The sequence below is a fragment of the Malania oleifera genome, chromosome 1 (assembly GCF_029873635.1).
Source record: "Malania oleifera isolate guangnan ecotype guangnan chromosome 1, ASM2987363v1, whole genome shotgun sequence".
Classification (NCBI taxonomy): Eukaryota; Viridiplantae; Streptophyta; class Magnoliopsida; order Santalales; family Ximeniaceae; genus Malania; species Malania oleifera.
In genome coordinates, this window is record NC_080417.1 from 15,252,862 (window position 1) to 15,278,390 (window position 25,529).

A 25,529-nucleotide genomic window follows, 5' to 3' on the forward strand; every position below is an offset into this window, starting at 1 on the left:
ATTAGGGTACTATACTTTTATAATGTTAGGTTATAACATGCGTTTTTAGAAGGTGCTGCCCTCTTTTACCAAAAAAAAAAAAAAATGCGTCTTCTAAATTGTCTTTTTTAGATGACTGGCTGCACATATTAAAAATCATTCCTCAATTAATTTTAGAATATTTCAACACAAAAAAAGGAGTAATTAGATTATAATTAAATAGAAAGAATTTTTTTATGGTATAGAATTTACCACTATTGAGCAGAATATACTAGTCATGCTTAGGTTAGCACGAAACAAACATCTCAGTCATTTACAAAATATCACAAGCTATGGAGTTTGGTTTATAGTTTTAATATATGACATTTATCTAATTGGAAAAAAAAAAATCTTCAAAATAAATTTAATGATATCGTCAAAACCTCTCTGCTTTGTGATAGACTCACAAGAAATGACTTACGATAATAATTCTTCAATAGCCTTAGCCTTATTCAATTTTTTTCCTATTTTGTTTGAATAGACATGTAACACAAGCTAACGCTGTAATGTGAATTGACAATGCCTTAATTTATTCCTTCAAAGTACCTTGATTGACTTCTTAAGTTGCAAATGTTGCACCACACTCAAAGGCAACAAATATTCATTTCAAGGCATACATGATTACAGGCCTTGTGTAAAGTGATAACACAAAGGGCAGAGATTTCTTTTATGTACTTCAAACCTGGCTGAATGATGGAAAATGGAGAGCTAGCAAAATAGAAATTCTTGTAAGAAATGCAAAAACTTACTTATGCATTACACAGGCACATATAAGTACTTGGATAGAATTTATACACACACAAGTACTTGGGTAGAATGTATGTATGCTCCTAAAATTTGACACATAGAAGAATGGTAGCTAAGTTTCAATACAAGTCCCCAACTTTTTTAGGAATATCTTAAAAATTCACTAATTTATATTAGAAGAAACAAATAGATCTCAAGTCTCCTTCATATATAGAGAGCTAAGAAACTAACTCCTTCATATATAGAGAGCTAAGAAACTAACTCCCTGAATAGGTATAGGAGTAGGAGTAAGAGTGAGTAGGTTGAGAAAGCACAGTGTAGAGAATGGTTTTAAAACACCTATATAAGAACATTTTATTTTGTGTACTAAATATGTGTGTGCTCTGTGTGCGCGCGCGCGCATAATCCAGTAATATATTCCATCACACTTTTTTAACGTAGTGTATTTTATAAAATATTTATGTGAAGAGTAATATGGTTTGCACAACAATTTAAGCGTCCTAATCTAGTAACATGGAGTTATTTCTTATTTACCCAAAGTTCACAAACTTTTTGTACTCTGAAACTTTATTTAGGTGGAGTATTACTATGTGTATAGTTCTATAGAATCTATATGTTGTATGACAATAGAATGATAGCTGAAAATATCGATCTTGCTAGAAACATGCAAATTTATGAGAAAAATTCACTAATTTTATTGGAGTTGTCAAATCCACAAAATCACTTTCCTTTGCATATTAGTAGCCTAATATTAGAAAATAAGTTACATGGTTGAACTACCACCATAGAAGGTAGCCACATCTTGTTAGCAATCCATTAGGCACAATTACTACAAAGATAATAATCAGAGGCTTCAATACTTGTGTGGTGATTTAATCTTTTGCATTGTTAGTACTTGAAGACAACAAGAGTAGGATACAAGGGTCCCCCCCCCCCCCCTCCCCTCCCCCACACAAAAACAAAAACAAAGCTCCAAATGGTGATTAAATCTTTAACACCATCATAGAGAGTTTCTCTAGAAATATTATTTATTGTCTCAGAATTTTTGAAGGCCCATTGAATTCAACATCAAGTTCATGAAGCCTGGAAATTGAAGAGAATGAGGTTTTATATAATATAAAGATAATTTTTTAAGAAGTACTAATTTACGATATAGAACTCTACATTTTTCTAACAGTAATGTTAGTTTTTGACGTTTATCTATTTTTTTCTTCTAGAAAATTTGTTTCTATGAAATTTCTAAGAAGCTTTGGCTTGATCTAATATTTTTACCTTGTCTAAGGATTGCTAATATTTGAGAATCTTACTCTACATACCAAGTCATTCGATGCCTATTTATTAGTTTTAAGAAGTAAAGGACTTCAAGGACAAATTGTTACAATAGGAAAGTTTTCATGGGGGTTCAATACACATGATTGAGTACCAACTTAATCCAAAAGTTTAAACTTATTAGGTCTTGTGCACAACTATGTATGTAAGTACCACGGAAAAGGGCACGAAATCATGGACACACTCAACACAACTCCTCTTTCACGTGTCTATAGCCTTCTCATCATTCAATGTCATTATGGCCGCCATCCAGAAAAAAATAAGGCTTCCTTTGATTAGTTAACTAATCACTCGCACTCAAAAGTCATCTTTAGAGCGAGCATAATTTAAAATTTCTACGCACATGTAAATGTGGCCATTTTTTAGCTTTTTAATTCTAGTGTTTTTGGTGGTATAAAAATATGATGGATTATTTGCTATTCATAGTAAATTGTTAGACTCGAATAAATAGACATCTATTGATAAATGCCAAGGTCACGTTGCATACTTCAAATCATATGAAAACTTCATCAAAGTCTTCAAACTCATCGTCTTTTAGGAGCTCAAACTATGGTCATACATTTCTAAAGATGGCTGGAATACTTATTCGTCATACTATACACGTCCAGGAAGCGTGCTCAAAACTTCCACCACCATGTTTTCATGGGGTTTCCACTTGTTAAAGCCATCTCTTTGTGAACCTTGATGAGTTTCTTAGCACACGTATGAGGATCTAGTTAGTTTTTCCTAAGAGGGAATGGCTTCACATTACGGGATTCGATTCCATGGATGGATATAGTTCCAGTTGTTGACTACTAACATAAAAAATAAAACTCAATTGAGGCAACATACAAGGACTTTATATAAGGGGGGAAATCCTCTAATTCACTGAATTTAAGTAACATTACAAAATTTAGAGGGGAAGAAAAGAACAAAATACGACCACATCACGAACAGCACTTCCACCTTATGCCCGGTCGCCCACATAAATCACCTGCCTCTGGTTTTTTAAAAAAATTCCTTCCCACCAGTCTTCACAAAATGCTTTTGATGTATAGTAGTTAATCACTCGAAACCAATGACTATACAATCAAACATCAAAAAATCCTAGCCAAGGATGGTGGAAGTTGGATGCACACCCCATCTCCTCAGCCAAAAACAACACACCCCTGCATTCATTTGAAAGGGAAGAAGTTAATGATGAGCAGGTGAACTTGCTTATCGTGCTAGATGGCAAAGAAAATCTGCTGGCTTCTTAAAATTCAAGAGTGATTGAAAATGAAGTTCAATGCCTGATATATTTTTCAACTCTCTTTTAAGAAATTAAACCATAGAAACTCTAGCAAACAACCCAAATGGCGACAATCCATGTAGCACAAATAAGGCCAACATTTTGCAAAAGACATCGGCTCTCAAGAAATCCAAGGAGCAAGCAGAATTTCACATTTCCCAAAAAAAAATGCTATGCAGTTCATAGGCAGAGGGTGATTACCTTCAGTCGTTTCTGATCTCACTGCATGTCAATTCACATAGGGCAGTCAAGATGTATATACAGCAAAATGAGAGGCCATGAAAGCTTGTGTTTGTGAATTATCCCATGACATCAACCAGAGCGTGTGGACGAGGCCTTGACCTCATGATTGTTTCATCACTATGCTTGATCCATTCTGAAAGCTTCCAAGGCTTCTGCCACTTCCATTTGAACTGCAACAGCCATTGGTGATGGCTCCTTTTCCACCTCCAGAGTTTCCCAGCTTGTCCTACTACCGCCATTTTCTTCATTGACAACTGCCCAATTGGTACCATCTGCATCAAGGTTTTAAATTTTGACATCAATTGAAGGTACACAAATTTCAATTTCTTTTAAAATGATGAAATTTTGTAGTACACCATGAAAACCTTTAATGAGAATTTGTGAACTTATGGCAGACAAAATAATGCATGTTTTAGAATAGAGTATCATAAGTAAATGCAAAAATGACTAAGCATTTGGAGCATAAGTTGCAGTAACTGTAAAGTGATAACAAATTAAAAATATTAAATTGATATAAATGCAATTCATAAGTCAAGTAAATACTGTTCCATATTCTAATAGAGTTCACAAAATAAATGGTCGAACAAGATGGAGTTGTTATATCAATAGGTATAATATCACATAAAATTTCAAAAGGCTCAAAGCTGCCATTCCTTTCCTTACCTAGGTTGTGTTGTTTTATTTTTTGATAAGAAAAGGGTTTTTGCTAAGAAAGATTTATTAAGAGAGAGATTGCCCTGTAATAGGCCAAATGTCATAAGCAAAACAAAGTCAACGTACTATCTATCTATCTATCTATCTATCTATATATATATAAAATAAATAATGTAAGAGTTTTCAAGATAAGTTCTGATTTTCATCTTAAACAAGGGAGTGAGTTGGAAAAGCAAAGAAAAGAATGCGAGAGGTGTAAAAGAACGTGAGACATGTGCGCATGGCGCAACCTAGGCACACATAGAAACTTCACAAGCATAATACCACAATATCATATAGGTACAATGCAGCAAGAAAATTTTTCCTATTATTTTCTTAATATTTTCCTCAGCGGATGCATCCAGGAATAAACCATTGCAGGGAATAAGCCTCATGGAATTGCTATCTTACTTCTCATGTAAGTGTTCAAGGGTTCATCTTTTATGCAAGCCCAAGTGGCCAAAGCCTTCATTATATCCCATAAAATATTCGCCTGAACCCATTTCATTGTTAGCACCAAAGGAGCCCATGGGTGGACTTGATATACATGAGTGAACACCAACTTGACCCAAAAGCTTAAGCCTATTGGGTATTGGGCTCAACCATGTATATAAACACCCATCATTCACTCAATTTTGTTGAAATTTTTTCTAAAATATATGATTTTATGGGTTTTTCAAAGTCTTCTTTTGATGACTTTTCTAAAGTATTTAATGTTATGTGAGTTTGTCCCACATTGGAAAAAGTGGAAAAGAAAAGGTCATTAATAAATGACAAGGTGGAATAATCTCTTAAAATTGGTTAAGAGATGGTGCTAGTGTGTACTCCAGTGCACCCTAGGACAGTGTGAAGCACCGTCTGCACACGCACACGTACGTGCGGCGTGGGCTGTAGGGCGCTAGTGGCGCATTTAGTTGGTGCACAAGCACTTGTATTATCTTATATTTTTTAAGATTAAGTGGCGCGACCAAGTGGTGCGACTAGGAGACCAGGTGCGACCTAGTCGATGGTACCATTGACTGAACATGAAATCCCAAGAGTCTCGACCAGGGCACAACCAAGCTCGACTAGGTCGACGCCGAGTGCGACCAGGTTGAATTTACTTCGCGATTTGAACTGATGCAACCTTTCGAAAAATGCATAATTCTATCTATAAATAGACAGAATTAACTTCACGAAATATACAAAAAATTCATCATTCTCTCATTCGCTTTCTTACATAAACCTTCCACAAATTATATCTTTTTAAAATCTGGATTCTATTATCTGCAGAAATAAAATTCCAGGAAATTTGTTCAGATTATTCTAAGGGTGTTAGTGATCAGTTTTCATTTGTGTATAATGCAACCTGATATCAGTTTATATTCTGGACTTCAGTGTATCCTGCAAACGTATTTGCTGACTCAATACACACCAATTTGGTGAGGGCAAATAATATTTTAAGGAAAACTACATTGTAACGTGCCTTGAAGCATTTTTAGTACTACAACATTCTCTACTTTTTTTTCCTACAATTTTTTCCAATGTGGGACAAACTCACAAGTGGAATTCTCAACAATCTCCCCCACACTTGTGAGTTCCAACTGCTCCCCCTTGAACGGAAACAATCTCCCTTATGGGAGTAAGTTCAATTCCCCAACAGTTGCTCAAGTGGGCCTTACCACTAGCACCTTATGTGCCTCGGATTGCATTCCATGTGGCTCCAAACCAATCTTACCTCCCACGTCTTGACCCTATTTAGATCGATCTTAAGTCTAGATGATCCTTATTGGCCCCAGTCACACACTTGGTCCTCCAATTGTTAGCACGTCAAGAGAATTAGCTTCACATCTCGACTTTTACAATGTCACTTGCCCAGAGTTACGAACCGACTTTGATGAGCTGTAGAGTACCAGCATTGTTGTGTTGTAGTGTCTGTGCCAATCCCAGCTCACCTCATTGAATCTCATTACCACCTTCAATTTTTATCCATCCCCATCCATCTATATAAATGGAGATGTGCGTGTGTGCACAATATGTGAGTGTAATTAAGTTGAAGGTGAGAGAGAGAGAGAGATGTGTGAGAAAGAGTGAGTTGAGTTGAGTTGAGTAGAGTGCCCTCCTCCTCTAGTATTTTCTTCCAATTTTTAGAGAAGATTGGTGTGCTCCGTGGACGTAGGCCACTTTGGGCCGAACCACGTTAAATTTTGGTCTTCATTTTGCATGTTTATTTCTTGCTTGTGGTGTGATTGTTGCTCCTCGATCCCCAACATTCATGTCAATAGCAGTGGGTGCAAATAAAACCCTCAAGGAAAGGAACAACAGTAATGTGCATTGAAGCTGCTTTCGGCTAGATCATCTCACTTTCTTTGATTTATTTTTCTAACAAATGAACTGTAACTCAGATAAACTATATGAACACTAATTTTCAAATTTAAAAACTAACATATTGTGTACTATTGTGATGAAATTTTGTTAATGAGATAAAAATATATCACTGAAAATATTTTATTTCTGTACATATTGTTAAATAAAATATGAAACCATAACTCAATATGGGTGAGCTAAACAAATAGAACAGTTCCAAAAAATCTAAAATATAAAGCTGGATTTTAGTTGAGTTATATGGCATACAATCTAGTCAATGATTAGTCAAAAACATTTAACCCTTTGTTCAAATTTCAAATGCTTAAAATTATATCTAAATCAACATATTTTCGGGCAAAATTCTTTGAATTTATGAATCTTATACTAAATAATTGAGACCTCAAATTTTCCATCAAATCAAAGACAGTAGTACTATATTGAATTTTAATAATAGAGGGTTTTAGATGCAAAATTTCAACAAAATTTAAAACCATGATCTGCATCCACATGCCATTTCCTTCTCTAATATATGACTAAATGGGAGGCTGACAGTCCAAAGGCATCATGGTTTGGAGATTTACCTTTCTCGTCTGGTCTAAAAATGCTGCTGACTCTCTAATTGACCCATTAGCAATCCCAGCTGTAAATTTGAGTTGCTTTTGAGCTGGTAGCGATATTGGAGATGATGGACCACTCATATCATCTGCAAAGTGTTTCAATGAACCACGTGGAGCACCCTGCCAGTTTCCATTTGGCGGTGTAAGAACAATGACCAAAATTCAGACAAATCACAAAGGTAATTGGTAAGAAAACCAAAATTAGATTTAGCTCAAAGAGCCTCCAGAAATTATTCAGAATCTTGTTTAATGTCAACCAATTCAATTCATTGCCACAAATGGACAAAAAAGTGAAGCTACAACTATTGTGAGCAACAACAGTACCAACACGTATTCAGAAGATAACCAGTTGTTATATTTGAACTCAATTTTCAATTCCCTAGTTTGCATATATCTGTTACAAAGTTGGTTTTCCAACAGTAATGCAAAAGCTGGATATAAATACAGCATATGTATGCATCAAAAAAGGTGTAATAAAACTATGAACAATCAAGCAAATAATCTTACCGAAGCAGATGTAACCAAGGCAGCAGCAACAGCTTGCTCCTTCAGCTTTTGCTCCTTCAAAATTTCTTTTCGATGAGCTTCACTTTGTTTCAATAGAATTAGAAGCTCGTTCAATTCCTCTTTCATCTCATTTATTTCCCTCTCCTTTTGCCACAACTGACACCTGCCGAAAGCATAACCAACGGTACTTTAATCAGTTTGAAGTTTGAACCATAGACAACTAATACCTCAGAAATAGGAAATTTTAGTTTTAATTTGACAAAGCAGACAAACATCGCATCATTGAAACCAATATCCAGAAATCACATTAATATGGAATTCAAGTTAGCTTATTTGAGCCAATGCTTCAAAAGGCACAAGTGAGGTTGCCCTTGATGCTCACCTCAAGATGAGGCATGCCTAAAACTCCCCGAGGAATAGCCTCAAATTCCAAAACTCCACATGGGCAAACTCATAATGTAGCGAAGCTGAAACATTTGTGCAAAAGGAAAGCCTTCTGCAATTTTTCAGCTGAGTGTTGCACATTTTTATCTGTGAGTTTCAGTCCAATTAGGTTAGTAAACTAGGGCCAAAATATTTCTCAGATGCATACACAAGGATTGAGGAATGCTCAAATCAAGTTGAATCTCTAAACTCTAGAACCTAGACCTTTCCAATTACAAGTTGCAACCTGGATCTTGAACAAAATTAAGATTGTATGCTTAGGATGGCCACCAAATTCACAAATCATATTTGAACTTTTTAAAAAAAATTGTCCCTATTTCTCAATATATATGTAATTTATTTATATATTTTTATACGAAAAATAAATTTCCCAAAATATTTATGCCTTGAGGCTTAGTCTCACCCTCATTTGGATTAAAATGCATCAATATGCCTTGCCTTTTAAAACATTGATTTAAATTTGCTAAAAAATTTATTCAAAATTAAAAAATGAAAATCATTTACAACTGGCAGAAAACTTTTTCAGCTATGAAAACTTGGAAGGAAGTGTGTCTTTGTTGGCAATCCGAAATGGCTCAGTAATATATATATATATATAGAATCAGCACAAATATTGAAAATCCCATGCTTAAAAATATTTGTAAATCCAAGTTGTCCTCTGATATTTATATTATTTATTATCTTGCAAGAAACTAAGAGTTTGTTGGACACAAATATTAGCATCTAGGATTGATATATTTGTCCACAGGCTGATAGTCAATGTGAAATCCTCATTGACTATCATAATCCAACAGCTGAACCTCAAAAAATAACTGTCCATAATGGATTTCCTATTTTCGCAGCCAGATATATGAAGATGTGAACGTACCAAGTCACATCTAGATGTTTAAATAACATTATACTAGTTGTTATTGCATCAAAAGAAATTAATCTTATGCTATTGCTCTGCCAAAGCGTTGGTTGGGAGAAAAAAGCTAGCAAGAAACTGAACCCACAACTCAAATAGTTGGCATAAAGCAAACTAATTGATGGACATGTAGGACAGATAAATCCTCCATTTACTAGATTATTGTCCTCATCCAAGCAAAAACAACATCCCAGAGTCCCTCTCCCTGATTGAGTGCTTATTGGTATGAATTACTATAACATCTTTTGCTGTTGCTTATCTTTTATTCCATTTGTTTCATATAAGTTGGCAGAGAGAAGCTTTATTTCAAGGATTCTAAGTATGAATATATATATATATATATATATATATATATATATATATATTCTCAAAGTTCATTATAACTTTCAAATAAAGTTCTGAAATTTCAATCTAACAGCAAAAAGAGAATAATAAGAAAATAAAATCCATCAGCTCAACTATGTTGTATTAGAGCACCTTGCATCTGCTGTAGCATTAAACATGTACTGAAGCAAGTTCTTTGCATCTCCCATGGAGCGTAACTGGTTCCAACGTCCACGACTGGAAAAGGCACGGTCCCGCTCTTCTGCCTCTGAAAGTTGTGAAGCCATAGTCACAAGTGTATTTGAAGATATGCTCAGCATGTGCTCAAGCGAAGCTATTCTTGCCATTCTTGCATTTGGTGACATGGAGGACACTCTAACAAGTCGAGAATCAAAAAAATGTCCAATGAAAAACATCACTCCATTGAAGCAACACAAGGTGTATCTATCTTTCAAATCAAATCAAACAAATCAACACCCTAATATGTCATTTCAGACACCATAATTTAAAGTAATTTAGTTTCACCTAATGGATGATACCAAAGCCACATACCTAGAATATCCATTCTTTCCTCTTGGACTATGCCCATTCATAGAAGCTTGATCTACTTGTTTCAACAAGGCTAACTCTTCCGCTAGTGCAGCTCGTCTACATGAATATATTTATTAAGAACATAGTGTAAGTGCAATCAAGCAAATTCATAGTATATAATGACTACAAGAAAAACATGGTACAGAACACTTACACTTGACTTTGCTTCTCATACTCAAATCGAACCTCATGCACATTCACCATGACTTCAAGCTCATGATCAAGCCATTGTTGCAAATTTTTTTCATTGCTCTATAGATGCAAGTTAGATTTAAATTTTTTTTCTGAGAATATAAAGAGCAAACATAAAACTAGACTTGGCAGTGTACTGGGTTTGGGAAACATGGGTCCAATAAAAGAACCTTCCCAATCTATTTATAATTAGGTGAAAAACTGAAAACACAGCAAATCAACCCACAAGTCAGGTTGATGTCAAGTTGAATGAGATATGCCAACTGTGGATCATAATCCAATGTCAGAATCAAAGTCGTCATTTACCTGCCCAGTTGGTGAGTGCCCATTAGAGTAAACTGAAAGACAAAACATATAATTAGGAAATAATTTCTATCTGATGCAAGGGAAAAATAATTTTCAAGAAGAAAACTTGCCATGGTTGTCACGAGCTGAAGACTTGCGGCCTTCAAGCAACTCTTTCAGCCTTTTAGTTGCCATAGCAGCCTCTTCAGTTTTTCTTTGAAGAACCTGCAATGGATAGCAAGCAAAAAGCTATAAATAGAACCCATCAGCAGAATTTACTCTTTCAGTAATGGAATAATAATAATATTAATAATAATAATAGATAGATAGATAGATAGATAAATAGGTATTTGCAAATTCTTTTATAGGCAACATGCTGCACTCAAAGATAGATTCTTTCCTCAAAAAACTATATGAGTAGCACATAAATATACAGTGGCGGAACATTCAGGCACATGCCAAGCACTTGCTTAAATACATAATTTGGGTCAAGCGAAATACGGAATTTTTTTTTTTATACTTTTAACCAATTTAGCATTTCAAAGGTGGAAAAATGCTCCATGTGCCAACACCAAATGCAAAACAGAAATCTGGCAAATGAAATTGCACCTAGCCAATTACCCAATTACCTCCATTATCAGTAGAAGCAGAAAAAAATTGACGGGAATCATGACCAAAGGAGGTTTCATGTTTATCTTAGGCATAGGTGTATACTTTACTTAGCAAATAGTAATTTTCAGTTACTTGTGTAATTTGATTATTGCTCATTATTTGTTTCCTTTCATTTTGAAGGAAAAGCCTATATAAAGGCTTCATTGTTGCTTTTGAGAAAACTTGCAAATTTGTTTGAAATTTTATTTTCATTGAATTTTTACCATTAGTTTTCAGTTAATTTCTTTTTCATTTTAATTTCCTTTGATTTTATTTCTTGTCAATCAGTCCGGCACCAAAAAATCTCAAAAAGAAACAAGTGTTATGCCTTTGAAAAGTCTGGGAAAAAAATTTCTTACCATTTTCTGGCGCTGATTTAGTGCTTGCAGTTTATGTCTTTCATACTCATTTCTCCTGCCCTCCTTCCTTAGCTGCTCGAAAAAAAAAAAAAAAAAATTTTTTTGAATGCAATTTAAAGAATATAAGTACAGAAAGCATGCAATGTAGAAAATATGAATATCATTATGCTTTATGACCATCAAAAGAATCAGAATTGAAAAGTCAAGTCACGTATTAGCAATAACATCATGGTTCAAATGTTCAAAGTTTTATCGGATGGGTAAGATTTTCTCATCTATAAAGGAGAAACATTTTAGAAAAGCAAAGGAAGATGGCATGCATATTTTCAAAATGATATTTTAAAGCTTAGGCTTGTGGTATTCGGGGACTTTTGGTACAATGAGCAGGACACTTTTCTTGACTTCATTTACTTTTTGTCTTGTAAAAGAACTTTATCCCCAGTTTGATTTGTGGAATCAAGGCTGAAACAGAACCGAAATTCTCACACTGATTTCCATTCCTATGTTTGGTTTGCATAAATGAGGATGGACCACATTCCGGCTGCAATGCTGATTCCCCCATTCATTGGAATGATGATTCCTTCTCTAAAAGGTAGGAATCACAATTTCATTCCTGATTCCTTTTTCGAAGAGGCAATTTTAACGCTCACTAAATAATAATAATAACAACAAAAACAAATATATATATATATATATATATATAATAACAACAACAGCATCAATAATGATTATTAGACTAATTTATTATTATAATAAAAATTGAAACAACAACAACAACAATAAAAATAATAATTACAATGATAAAATAATACAATATTAATAACAAAAATAACAATAAAATCATATTTATATGAATAATTATAATTATAAAAATAATAAAACATAGAATAACAACAATAATAATAAGAATAATATTGACAACAACAATAATAGTAACAACAACAGCAGCACCAAAATAATACTAACAATAATAAATCTCATCATCATCATTATAAAAATAATTAAAAAATAACAATAATAACAACAACAATTACAAGAAATAAAACATAATGATATATTTAATTTCTAACTTGTCCAGAATCATATTTGATTCAGGTAAAGCACTTTTGACCTAAACCCAAACATGACAACCTGGACCTAACCAATTGCCAGGACTCAGGAGCCCATGCACTCAAACATGAACAATCAATAATAGAAATTTTGGTTAAAAAATGTCACTGGAGAGGGAACTTAACATCAGCCATTGATATAAAATCATACAATTACATCACAACTCTCTTCATTAGTCCAAAACGTTTCTCTAATCCCTCAAAGAAGAAAACACTCATATTAGGTTATGCAAAAAATGAAGCCAAACTAATTTCTTGCATGTCTTCTTAACTGCACAACAAAAGTTCTATAATGAGACCCATAAATATGATCGCAGCAGAATGGAATTCAACTACTTTTTTATAAATAAAATGGAAAAAAAAAAATTAAACCTCAAAATTCCACTGTTATTTGCACCAGTAGGTCTCAATCCAATGGACCATAATACCCATGTAGATCAAAATGTTGAAGAAATATAATTTGTAGCAATTTCACATGTTATATTCAACAACCGGGGAGTGTTTCAGCAATTACTTTTGAAAAGCTTGCATGTGATCCACGAGAATTATGGATCATACTTGGACATACTAGGGTACACAATCAAACCAACTCATGAATAGAACCAAAGGTCTCGCCATCAAAGGGTTACCACCAAGAAATCACTTAAATCACTTAGAAGTAAACTACCACAAAGATACGTCTTCTTGTTATTGCATAATCATGGTCACACCAAACCCTTCAGCTAATCAGTGGTTGGTAAATTGCAACTGCCAACAGTGTCTAAGAAAGGAAGACATTAGTGATGAAACTGGCTGGGATTAAGGACGCCATCTTTTTCCAACAATTACACAAACCTGAATCCATTATCAGTCCATATCCTTGCCAAGACATACCCTGGATGAGGTGGCTAGATCCCCATTGGATCACCTCCTTAAAAGGGTAAGAGAAAAATTTTTCGCATACAATTTTCTAGTCAGATTTTTACCATAGTATTTAAAAACATGGCATCTATTTAACGCCAACTGTCACAATCATTTCAGATGTTATGCCTAAATTTGTTTATGAGATTAGCAAACTTATTAAAATGTATAGATTCACCTGTTTTGACTCCAAAATCTTGCCCTCAGATGTCTTAAATGATTATTCCCAAAATTTTTAATCTAGTTGCACATAGCATATGCTATGCTGAATGTTCTATTGGTTCTTCTGTCACTACAAGGAGAAAATCCTTGTAGAATGTTAGTAGTCAACATTTTATTGAGCAAAAATCTAATCTGAGCTAAGAAATCATAAAATTATGAAACACAAACAATAGAACATATTTACTTTTCATATTTCATATCCTAATAATATAAAAGCGTACACATCTAATCAAACAATAAATGTATGGATCAAAGACTTGAAGTCTACCTGGCTTCAAATTTAAGCTTTAATACAATTCCCTTTTACCATTGAAGGATGTATATGTATGTTACAAATATAATTTCGAACCAATAAAATAAAAAACTTCTAATATATGATTTTTGTTCTCCTACACAATAGACTGACTGACTATATTCCATTAATTTGAGTTAAATTCTTCACTATTTGTTCGTAAATATGATGAATAGAGTTTACAAATTCTTTTTCATATTTTAAAAACTTGAAAATTGTTCTTAGAAGTACAAAACTAGTGTAAAAATTGTAAAACAATCACAACCAATCTGAAGACATAACAGCCTGATATGGACAATAACAGCGCGTGACGGACCATAATGACTGTTACGACACTAGCAGACCGTATCAAGTGATACAGATTTGAATCAGAATACTCATTAGATATCATCTTGTAACAGCATCGGAAGGCATTGATACTGTTACACAAAGTTATTGGCCAATTTTTAAAATCATGGTGCTACCTGTCAATCTTATTATATAATTGACCCCAAGCAATTACATTTTAAGGCTTTGTTGGTAGCCAAGCCAAAGCTAGAGAATAAGCATCAAAATTTTTATGTGTGATTCTGCAACTTTACAGTTGGCAGTATGTCAAGGAACCATCCTAAAATCACAAATGGTTTAAACTTTGGTTTCATTTATGGAATAGAAACCAACTCCTAAACTATTTGCATCAGATTGTCTGTGGATTTTGACTACCTACACAAACTGTTATCCCCCAATTTATTGTTAGATCTCATAATTATTGGTTGTAATTCCTTTGTGTGTGTGTGTGTGTGTGTGTGTGTGTGTGTGTGTGAGTGAGAGAGAGAGAGAGAGAGAGAGAGAGAGAGAGAGAGAGAGAGAGAGAGAAGAAAGGAAAAACAGTGCAAGCTACATTTACCAAGCATAATTTCAATGATAATGAGTTTTTCTTCATATGAGAGCATTAGGTGCAATGCCATAGCAGTCCAGTTTGCTTGCGAACTCCAATTTATGGTAAACCATAAACATTACCGAAACAGAAAATTTTTAAGATTGCCTCCTTGTGAAATGAGGGGGGAGGGGGGGGGGGGGAAATTAAGGTACCTGTAGCAGCTCCTTCTCACGAGAGGCCTTCCATTGTCGAAATTGTTCTGCTTCTTGCTTGATCTTATGCTGCAATTGAACCTGCAAAACATAGAACCATGAATATCCAAGTATCCTAGTATGACAAACTAAATCTTACTATGGCAATATAAACCGAATTAAGAACCAGTACGACATCTGACCTTTTGAGCCTTGATACAATGTATTTCATCTTGCAGTCGTTTTGCTGCTTCCTCACTTTTTTGTTTTTGCTTTAAAAGCTGAACCTGGTTTTCTTGTTTCTTCTTAAGATCTAAGATCTGAAATTCACAATCAGAGAAATGCTTAATGTTTAAATAAGAACACATTCAACACATAATAATAATGAAATTTGCAAAAACAATAGGTTACTTGTGCCTCGAGCGCTTTCAATTTCTGTGCATGAATGTTTGGCATTTTCAGTGCTTGTCCATCAGAAGTAGCAGCAAGGTTTTCAACTTCAGCCAGCAAACGGTCCCTCTCTCGCTGTAATTGAGTAATTGAATATCAGTCTCTCAACTGAAGATATGGGAAAAGGACAATAAAAATTCAAAATATTTTACTCAACCTGCACGGTTCTTTTCTCTTCCTCAAGTTCGGTGATTTTCTTCCCAAAGTGTTGCTTAAGAGCTTCAGTTTCCAGCCCTCCAAAAAGTTCCATCTCGGACTGTACAAATGAACAGAATCCAACATACAGTGGAAAATGAATATGCAAACAAATAAAATTGAACTTCCAATTCAAAACCCTGATGATGTCTTAAAATACTCATAATGGCCTGAAAAAATAAATAAATTATGTGAAAGTCATTATTGGTGGTGCTGGGGGGGGAAGTATAGGAATGAAGTTTGAACTTGCAAACGTCATGCTACAAGAAGTAAAAGCAATAATGAGCACAATAGAGTACCAGGGAGAGGACTTCGCCCCAAAAAGGCAACTACAAATCTTAAGCATCATAAATCTCAGAAGCCAAAACATGTGATGGATATGATGAAAATATCATGCAATTTCTAGGGTCAAATTTGTCCAATAATGGATCTTATGTGGGAAGAAACTAAAAGACAGAAGTTGATAAAAAAAAATAACTCACATTTTGACGTCAATAACTACCGTTAATTCACTGCTTAGGCTAAAATCTAAAGCTGTTCAGTTGAGGTCAATCAGCCATATCAAGCATTAACACATCCCCTCACGTGTTGCTCACACCCTCTAACATGGAAACTAATGCGAAATAAAATAAAGGGGGCAAATACTTTAGTTGAGAATTGAACAAAGGACCTCTTCACAGCTGATACCGTGTTAATTCATCAATTAACCTTGTACTGAAATTAAAAATGGCTCCAATACCATCGCTGCTGTAATATGTGGCTCTTATGTTGAGTGGAACGCATGTACAAAGAGAAAACATGGTGCAAAACAAAGATGTTGGTATGCAGGACCAAACCGTTGACGATTTGCCTGAAACCGTTGACGGTTTTGTAAGGTTTAGAAGAAACAATCGACTATTTTCTTGTGTTAGATCGACAGTTTGATCTCGGCTTCAAACTGTCGATGGTATGTTTGATACCGTCGACGGTTTTGCTTGGTTACTCAATGCACATACCGTCGACAGTTTTGCTTGGTTACTCAACACTGGTTTTCAAATTTTGAATTGGGAAGTTGCATAGGTTGGGTTTCGGGGGGAAAACCTCCGAGAGGGTTATATATACATGTTGCATGATGTAGCTTTATGTCTTTTGACAGAAGATAATAAAAAATCACTATCGTTTGCTCCCGTGGATGTAGGCATTGCCGAACCACATAATTCTTTGTGTCATTGTTTTATTGCTTTCATATAATTTGCATGATTGTGTTTTTTTTTGTATAATTCACTGTTGGTTGCTGCATTGTAAGATTATTTGTTTCCGCTGCGCATTCATTTGCACAACAAATTGGTATCAGAGTGTTAGGTTATAATGACTTCTAAAATTTCTTTTGCAAAGTTCGATGTTGTTAAGTTTGATGGAACAAGAAACTTCAAACTATGGTAGAGAAGGGTTAAGGATCTGTTAGTGTAGCAAGGTATGGTGAAGGCATTATACGAAGGTCAACCGGAAGGCATGAATGAAACAAATTGGAAGGAATTGGAAGCAAAGGTTGTGTCGACTATTAGGCTTTGTTTGGTTGATAACGTGTTGTATCAAGTCATGGATGAGGAATCTCCGGCAGAAGTTTCGCAAAAACTTGAAAGCCGGTAAATGTCTAAGTCTTTAACGAACAAGTTATATCTTAAGCAGAAGTTGTATTGGCTTAAGATGATAGAGGGTTCGGATTTGAACCAACACATCAATGTATTCAATCAGATTATAGTGATTTGAAGCGGGTTGATGTGAAGTACGAGGAAGAAGACAAAACATTGATGCTATTGAGTTCCTTACCAGCGTCTCATACATATGAAAATTTGGTTACTACTCTGACATGGGGAAAAGAAACCCTAAATTTGGAAAAGGTAACAAGCGCTTTGTTGGGTTTTCATCAGAGGAAGAAAGCCTGCGATGAAATTTCGCAAAGTGAAGGTCTTGTGGTAAAGGGTAACTAAGAACGTGTGAGAAGCAAATTCTGAAGCAGATCGAACAGTAATAAATTTCGGTCGCAGTCCAAGAAGGACATATGTTGTTTTAAGTGTGGGAAAATTGGGCACATAAACCGGATTATCCGAAGTGAAAGAAGGGGAATGCAGAAAATCAAGAGGGTTCGTCAAAATCTACGAACATAGTGGAAGAAGGAGACTCAGGGAGCAGTGATGGTGATATGCTTTCTGTTTCATAAGGTTCAGAATGTCTCACGGATTCTTGGATCCAAGATTCGGCGTGCTCTTATCACATGACACCAAATAAAGAATGGTTCAACACCTACAAGTCAGTTAATTCTGGTTCTGTTTTGATAGGAAATGATGCTTTATGCAAAATTGTTGGAATAGGAAACATAAGAATTAAAATGTATGATGGTGTTGTGAGAACATTATGTAATGCAAGGCATGTACCGGATCTACGGAAGAATGTGATTTTATTGGGCACTTTAGATTGTAAAGGGTATAGTTACAAGTCTAAAAGTGCAATAATGAAGGTGTGTAAAGGCGTCTTGATGGTGATGAAGGGACATAAATTAGTGGAAAATATCTGTGCACCGTTGGGTACCACAGTTGTAGGTGGAGTTGCAGCTGTGAATTCTGAGTCAAATAATACTGTTTTGTATAAAATAGCCACACACAAGACGGAGGGTATTCTTAACTACATTTATTTAGATGTTTGAGGATCGATGACGATCCATTGGTGTGATAGATGCGAATTTAGCTTTATCCCCAGTCATATGACGTGAACATCCGCTGTCCATATACCATCTATCTTTTGAGAAGGATGATCTCAAGCACACCTGCAATAGACATTTAAGTAACTGTTTTTGGTACCCATTTTTTCTTGGGTCCATGGGGTTAGTGCTTGAATCTCCTTTAACTCTCCATACCTTTTTCATTCTAACATTTTGTTCTTAAAAGGACAATCAAATTTTATGTGACCCATCTTTTTACATTTAAAGCATGTGGTATATTTATAAGAGTCTTTTGATGGAGCATAACCTTTTGATTCTCTTACAAAATAACCCATGAAAACTCTAATACCATACTTGCCAGGAAGTCCCATTCTTAGAATTAAATTTCATATCAAGGTTGAGGGAACCTACATGCGGACTCAAAAATTAAAATGGCTTTAGATGTACTAGATTGCATATGCAATCTGCATGATTTTAAGAACACTTCATGAAGCAATTTGTTCAATGCCAGTATCAAGTCTCTCATAAAAAAATAGGTAGCACCAGCCACTTGGAAAAAGACAATATGATATGTCTCAGAAGTCATAAATACTAAAAGATGTAATTCTTAGAAAGAATATTTTCAGTCACTATATTTGTATCCTTTCTATTTATCTTCAAAGAACATATCATCAGATGTAGGGAACTAGTCACTACAAGTACTTTCAATTACAATTATGTAAATTAAATACAGATTGTGCCATGGATTTTTTTAAAAAAAATTTTGTGATTGATAACTTGAAGTATGTTTCTTCCCCTGTTTGTGTGTGTTGAGTGTGTGGGTGCTTGAGGGCTGGGGGGAAGGAGGGGAAGGGAATGATAGATAGATTCGATAATTAAGGGTGCCTGTAGGAGTCATCTTCCTCTAAGGCATTTGCTCCAATATAATACAATTTATGAATTCCTGGACATGATCATGCTCTCCAGTTTTGCATATGACCATTACCAATATTGTTATCCTCAATAGATTGCCATAGTTTTTAATTATAGATCAGGAATATCAAAATAAATATACAAATGTGAAATGCATATTGAAACCTCTTTCTGCTCCAAACGTTTGTTTAACTCATTCAACTCTTTGTCCATGGTATTTTGACGAAGTGCATGCTCCCACTCTTTTTCTGCTACTTCATCAATTTCTCCGGAGTTTTCACCTGCGAAAATAGGAAGCTCTACCTAAGTATGAAGGACTGAAGTCACTGAACTAGGAAAAAATGGCTGTAAATTATTCATAAAGATAAACATCTAATATACCACCAAAACACCCTCACACAAAACCAACTTCTTTTCCTCCAGATAACTGGTGGTACGCAAGCAACTAGTTTAAAGTCATCCACTCTCTATCTTAAGGGGCTGCAAGTTGAAGCATACATTATCCCTTTTTTGGTGTCATTACTAACTGGATCAGTAGTGTTCACCTGTAACAGCTTCAACCATTGGATAATCAGATGAGTTCAAATTCTGCACACCCATCTTAAGTCCCTCACTTTTCATAAAATTTATGGAACCATCCTGAGTTATAAAAAGAAAACACATTGACAACTATTCAGTTATTGTACACTGTCTACTGAAACCAAAGATAAATACAGTCAACCATGAAACAAAAGATGAAGATATATACATGCATGAATAATAATGGCAATACTAAGAGTTTAGCACTGCAATTATACAAATAATATTATCAAATTCAACAAGTGAGTGGGTGGGAGGTGAAGGTGAGAAGAAAGAAAATAAAAAGAACCCAGTAGAGGTTATATAAATATACTTGAGCATCTGTCCCTGCAATAGCATGTCCGCGGCGATATTCATGAAGTTCTCGGCAAAGGTCCTCATTTGCAGCCTCAAGCCAGGCAATCCTTTCCTTAAGAACCTATAGAAGGAAAAATAAGGAAATAAAATTAATGCAATGCAACTAATCAAACACAATTTATCAGCGTGAAGGGAAAAAGAACGTGAAGCAGAAAAAAAGGGGAAAAAAATGAAGCAGCAGAAATAAAAAAGAAAAAGTATGTCATTAATATACCTGCACTTCATTAGATGAAGCTCCTCCCCCACGAGCACTAAGCTCTGCTTGCAAGTACTCCAGCTGCTGCCGCATCTTTTGCATTTCATTTGATACTAAATCTCTATTAACCTGTAGAATAAAATGCAGCTCTGAATTAGGTATCAGATGAAATTTTAACAAACAATGGGATAACAACAGTCTATAACTTACAACAGGCTTATTCTGAATATTGCGAGCACGGTTAGCATATTTGAGAGTGTTAAGAGTTTCCTCAACATTGATATCAGCAGGACTGATGCAAGCTGCAACGATGACACTCAGAATTAATAAGAAAAAGATATGGAAGAACTTTCAATTCCATTCAAAATAACAAAAGCATATGAAAATCTTCAACATACACCCATATTGCTCCTGTAATTTCCAAAACTGGAAAAAGGGAATCATTATTTAAAAAGAAAAAAAAAAAACACACTACGATTCATTGGCAAGTGTTATTTTAGGTGTCTCGTGTTCTATGATAGATTTACCACTTCACCAAATAACTTAATTTGTTAGGTTGTGAGCCAACAATATATATCAACCTTTAACACTCCCCCACACTTGCAGCCCAACAGCACGTGGAGAGATACACACACGATCAATAACACCCATTATAGAGAATATAATAATTTTTTAAACAACACAATAAATTCAGGCAACAACCCAAGATATCCAGGTAACCAGTTCTGATACTGTGTTAGATTAACACTTTACCTAATAACTTAATTTTTTTAGGTTGTGGACCAACAATGTATATTGAGCTTTAGCATTCTATATTGGAAAACTCAACCTGCAATTGTCATGGAGTGAATCTTTCATGCAAGAAGGCATACTTAAGTGGTCATTCATGGTTATTATTTGATCAAAAAAACAATTTCCATTAAGAATATTAGACTGTAAAAGCTGACTGCAAGATGATTTTGTTGAATGGACACAACAACTCATACAATATGTCATGGAGCTACAACAGTTTGCCAATCTAATTAAGAACCTCCAACAATGAAAAATGGCCATCAAGAATCATATGATCCTACAATGCCAACTGTATTTTTCATTATCATCTAGTCAAAATGCATTAAGATAATCATTAGCTTCTTTCATTTTTCTAGTCTTAAATACTTAGGAGTTGATATTACAGCTTTTAACCTTTCAGTTCAATGATAAATTTAATCATAATTCGTACCACACAGAAAGATGAAAATTATAAGCAATTAAGCAATTTGGTAGTTACAAACATACGGAACATGCTTATTGTGATGCATTGATATTTACCATATCATCACTGGCAATGCCATACAAAATGTTATTATCACACTATGGGTCAGTGGAAGTACTTATGCAGAAGCAACTACTTACCAACACTCAGTAAACAACAAATACACACACACACTCACACACACAGAGTTACAAAATATCCTCAAAAACAAATTTAGAGAGATGTTGACATATTTGCCAACTAGCTAACAAATCCAGTAGGGTTAAAGAAATTGCCGATTGTTATATATTTTTTATATCCCAGAACTCCAACCTAGACGAGCCCTTCCGATCCCCTGCCCCCCTGGCGGAAGCAACAGCAAACCGAGGGAGGATGTGATCAGCCCCACATCTTCCTCCTAATAAATCAAGACTTAGCCTTCATGCAGAATTGAACGCATGACCTCCTGCCACCAGGAAGCCTTGCAACGGGCCATGTCCACCTTAAGCCAACCTTTGGGGGCTTAAGCCACACGAGTTTCTAGTGTACAATTAGTCCTCCAACAAAATTGCCTTCTCATTTCATGATTAGTTTCTACCTTAAGAGATCCTTTTTTTCTGAAATTAAAGGTACAACAGTAATTAGTCAATGTAGTAAATCAGAGGAAGGTGTTTTTTTTTCCTTTTTTTTTTTTTTTTTGTGGGGGAGGGGGGGACTTTGGAAACAATGAAAAATTTTTAGCTACCAAAACATACAAAATGATACTGTTAATAGAAGTAACTGCTGAAGAAACAATTGCTTGGTCCAGAAAACATTTCAATTGAAACAAGAAAATTTTCAAATCATGAAATTATCCAGCGAGCCAATAAATGACTATTCTCTATACATATGTGCAAACAACCAAAGTCTTTGAAAATTGAAAAAGAAAAAGGCTAAGGGAGATGGAAATGCGAATTTTATACCGATCATAACAGTTTTGCTGTTACCACCAAGCGAATCCTGCCAAAGAAGAATGAACTTAGATCAGAAGCACTAAAAGGGAAATGAGGGGCAGGGAGGCACAAACAAATCCCAAAACTAAAAAGGGCAGCCCAGTGCACAAAGCTCCCGCGTATGCAGGATCCGGGGAAGGGGCAGACCACAACTGCTTTTCTTAATTGCACAAACATGTATTTACAAATTTTTCATCTTGTTTTTTAAGGCCAGGTAATCCTACATTATTGTTAAACTCCCAACAATAATGGTTTTAAACATTAAATTTTAAACCGTGCAAATAGAAAGTTATAAACCCTATCTCAGAATCAGTCATAACTTGGCTCAGACATCAATCATAAATACTTAAAAAATAAATACAGCACAAGTTGGTGCAGGGAATAGGAATAGAAATTGGATTTAAGGATCCAAATTCCTATTCATGTGCTAAGAGTGCACTCCTCCAAGTAAAGTTGGAGTCCTGCCCCCAAATCCAGGAAGAAAAAATTCCAGCCATAAGAAAAGCAGGAACTATTGACTTATTCTAACACAAAATTATAATTCAACATATTTACAGAATTATCACTTCAAGGAAATGGAAAATTTTAGAATTATTAAACACAAGGAACAAATTTCAATTCCTCAAACCAAAGCATCCCTGGATCTTTGCCTTAGAAAATCAAGTAGTTATTTGTGAAGGTATATTATTAAACAATGTTGTATAAGCATTAATTAAATCATAATACAGTTTTGTGAAGGTACATTATTAAGTCACTTTGCAACACCCCACCAAAATGCTTGATTTTATCCTGTAAGCCAAAATTTTGGGCAACTACACGTAAATGTTATTTAGATCAACACAATGCTGGTCATACCTGCAAGAGTCGAGTTAGTTTACTATCTCGATAAGGAACATGCATGCCTTCTTTCCGCTTTTTCTCATCTCCTAATGCACTGATGACATTACCAAGTGCAAGAAGCCCCCTGTTAATGTGAATACCTGTTCAGAATAGTTATTGTTGTTGTCATTATGCAATAAGCACAGATGGAATACATTGTCATAAACAGTTCCACTCACCCTCTTTAAAACGTACACCATCAGAGCCTGTTCTTTTAGCTCGTTCAGATCCAGCCAGATCAACCAAATGAAGTTTTGCACATAAGTACTCTTCACCCACATCCACATGTGGATTGGTCTCGCCAGGACAAACTGGATGAAGTTTACGCATCTGTGACAATGTGATGGTGAAGATGGCATGCGACCGACTTTTGCAACATGCAAAAAGGAACCACATGACATCAGATGATGGAGAATCCATGCATAAGAATAAAAGCAAAATAAACATTTGCTACCCTCACAAATAAGGCATTGGATAAAACTAACTTTGAAGCCAAACAACATGATATGAATAAACACAATTGTCTATATTTCAGATTAAATCAATGAAAAAAAAAAATGCTCAGCCTCAAAGGTTCTCTTTAGGAAGCACTTAAAAGAGGGTCTGAAGCCCCATGATCATAAAGACAGCAAGCGGGCAGCAATTATTGATGTTTTTCAGGAAGCTAAAAACAATGAGAACAACAACTGTATAGTTTGCTTATTCTCTACAGACATTCGCGCTTACACTTGCTTTCCCAGTCATTGTCCAACCAATAGCCATAGTCTCTTTTTTTGGATAAGTATATATTAACAAAAGAATCGAACGAGTCACAAGATTATTGTGGAACAAATAGAAATAACAAAACCCACTCATAGCAACAAAGATATGGGTCGCACCATAATTTCCATATTTGACCAAAAGTTTAACTGCTGCTAGTGCAGTGGTCTATCACTTTGCAACATAAAGCTAAAACAATTAAAGATTTCATGCTGCCCCAGAAGTGTCAAAACGAACATTATCTAGCATGGGGAATGTTATGTTTTGTGGTATGGGCTGGGATCACGGTACTACATGCTTTAAAATGTGATATATTAGGGAGAAGCTTACATGGATATATAGGTGAAGAATGTGAAATGGCACTTGTAGAGAGGGTGCTAAGGTGTTTTTAAACTTAAAAGGGATTTTTTTTGGCCAAGGAGATTCACAGTGACCAAAAAATAAAATTAAATGCAACAGTGGTCCACTTTAACAAATAAAGATGTCATAGGAAAACACTGAATTAAAACTTTGAGGTACTAGATTTTGTGTTTTGGAATGAAAATGTACCATGTTTTGGAAAGCTTGTACCAATTCGTGGTTCATTAACATATTAGCTTTTGTGGTAACTATGATTAAAACATGAAATTACTCAGTGTTAATTCCTCTGAATTAGGATCATGGGAGATGTCTGGACTCTGGATACAGTCGCAACCTCAGCATTTTGCTGCACGAAGTAGCCACCCTCAAAACTTAATCTTGAGCCCAAGACTTTTAAGTTCGCACCAGAGTCCCAGACATTGACCGACTATCTAAACCTAATATTAGAAACTATATATAGAAAACCTGTCATTTGTACCCTTTACTTAAGATTCTTGTTTCATCAATTATTCATTTACATGGGACATATGCCAAACAATCAATTTGTACCTTTGAAACTTTTGATAGCTATTTCAATACACAAGGCTCCCACAACTGCATGGTCTTGGGAAGTGATTTGATGCATGCGCTCCCAACCCCGCATATGGAGAGCCTATGAACATGTTGTAAGCATCTTTCAAAGCAATTCAATATTTTTTTTTAAAGTATTAAGCAAATCTGAAGATTCCTGCATAAAGGAATTTAGAGAATTGTTGCTAGTAGTTGATCCTTGATCCAAGTAGTTGGGACCATGACTCAGTTAAATAGGTTCAGGAATTATTA

General features: G+C 35.0%; 1 protein-coding gene across 7 annotated transcripts in view; it reads right to left on the bottom strand.

Annotated features, from left to right (window-relative positions):
* Positions 1-2,911: 2,911 nt before the first annotated feature.
* The window catches only part of LOC131163581 (kinesin-like protein KIN-4A), a 28,977-nt gene continuing 6,359 nt past the window's right edge, over positions 2,912-25,529 (bottom strand). For 2 of the 7 annotated variants that reach the window (XM_058120185.1, XM_058120174.1), the window contains 22 exons: positions 23,768-23,955; positions 23,565-23,689; positions 22,680-22,716; positions 20,694-20,785; positions 20,502-20,612; positions 20,244-20,348; positions 19,897-19,990; positions 19,517-19,632; positions 15,704-15,802; positions 15,508-15,621; positions 15,300-15,416; positions 15,118-15,198; positions 11,524-11,595; positions 10,645-10,762; positions 10,535-10,566; positions 10,191-10,288; positions 9,998-10,093; positions 9,599-9,820; positions 7,771-7,933; positions 7,228-7,383; positions 3,566-3,879; positions 2,912-3,242 (listed from right to left, as the gene is read on the bottom strand). In XM_058120185.1, the coding sequence (XP_057976168.1) occupies positions 3,664-3,879; positions 7,228-7,383; positions 7,771-7,933; positions 9,599-9,820; positions 9,998-10,093; positions 10,191-10,288; positions 10,535-10,566; positions 10,645-10,762; positions 11,524-11,595; positions 15,118-15,198; positions 15,300-15,416; positions 15,508-15,621; positions 15,704-15,802; positions 19,517-19,632; positions 19,897-19,990; positions 20,244-20,348; positions 20,502-20,612; positions 20,694-20,785; positions 22,680-22,716; positions 23,565-23,689; positions 23,768-23,955 (2,452 nt within the window). In that variant the 3' untranslated portion in view covers positions 2,912-3,242; positions 3,566-3,663. Of the gene's footprint in view, positions 3,880-7,058; positions 7,384-7,770; positions 7,934-9,598; positions 9,821-9,997; positions 10,094-10,190; positions 10,289-10,534; positions 10,567-10,644; positions 10,763-11,523; positions 11,596-15,117; positions 15,199-15,299; positions 15,417-15,507; positions 15,622-15,703; positions 15,803-19,516; positions 19,633-19,896; positions 19,991-20,243; positions 20,349-20,501; positions 20,613-20,693; positions 20,786-22,679; positions 22,717-23,564; positions 23,690-23,767; positions 23,956-25,529 lie in introns of those variants that run through there. The other 5 variants (XM_058120199.1, XM_058120208.1, XM_058120190.1 and 2 more) reach the window with 5 other exon arrangements.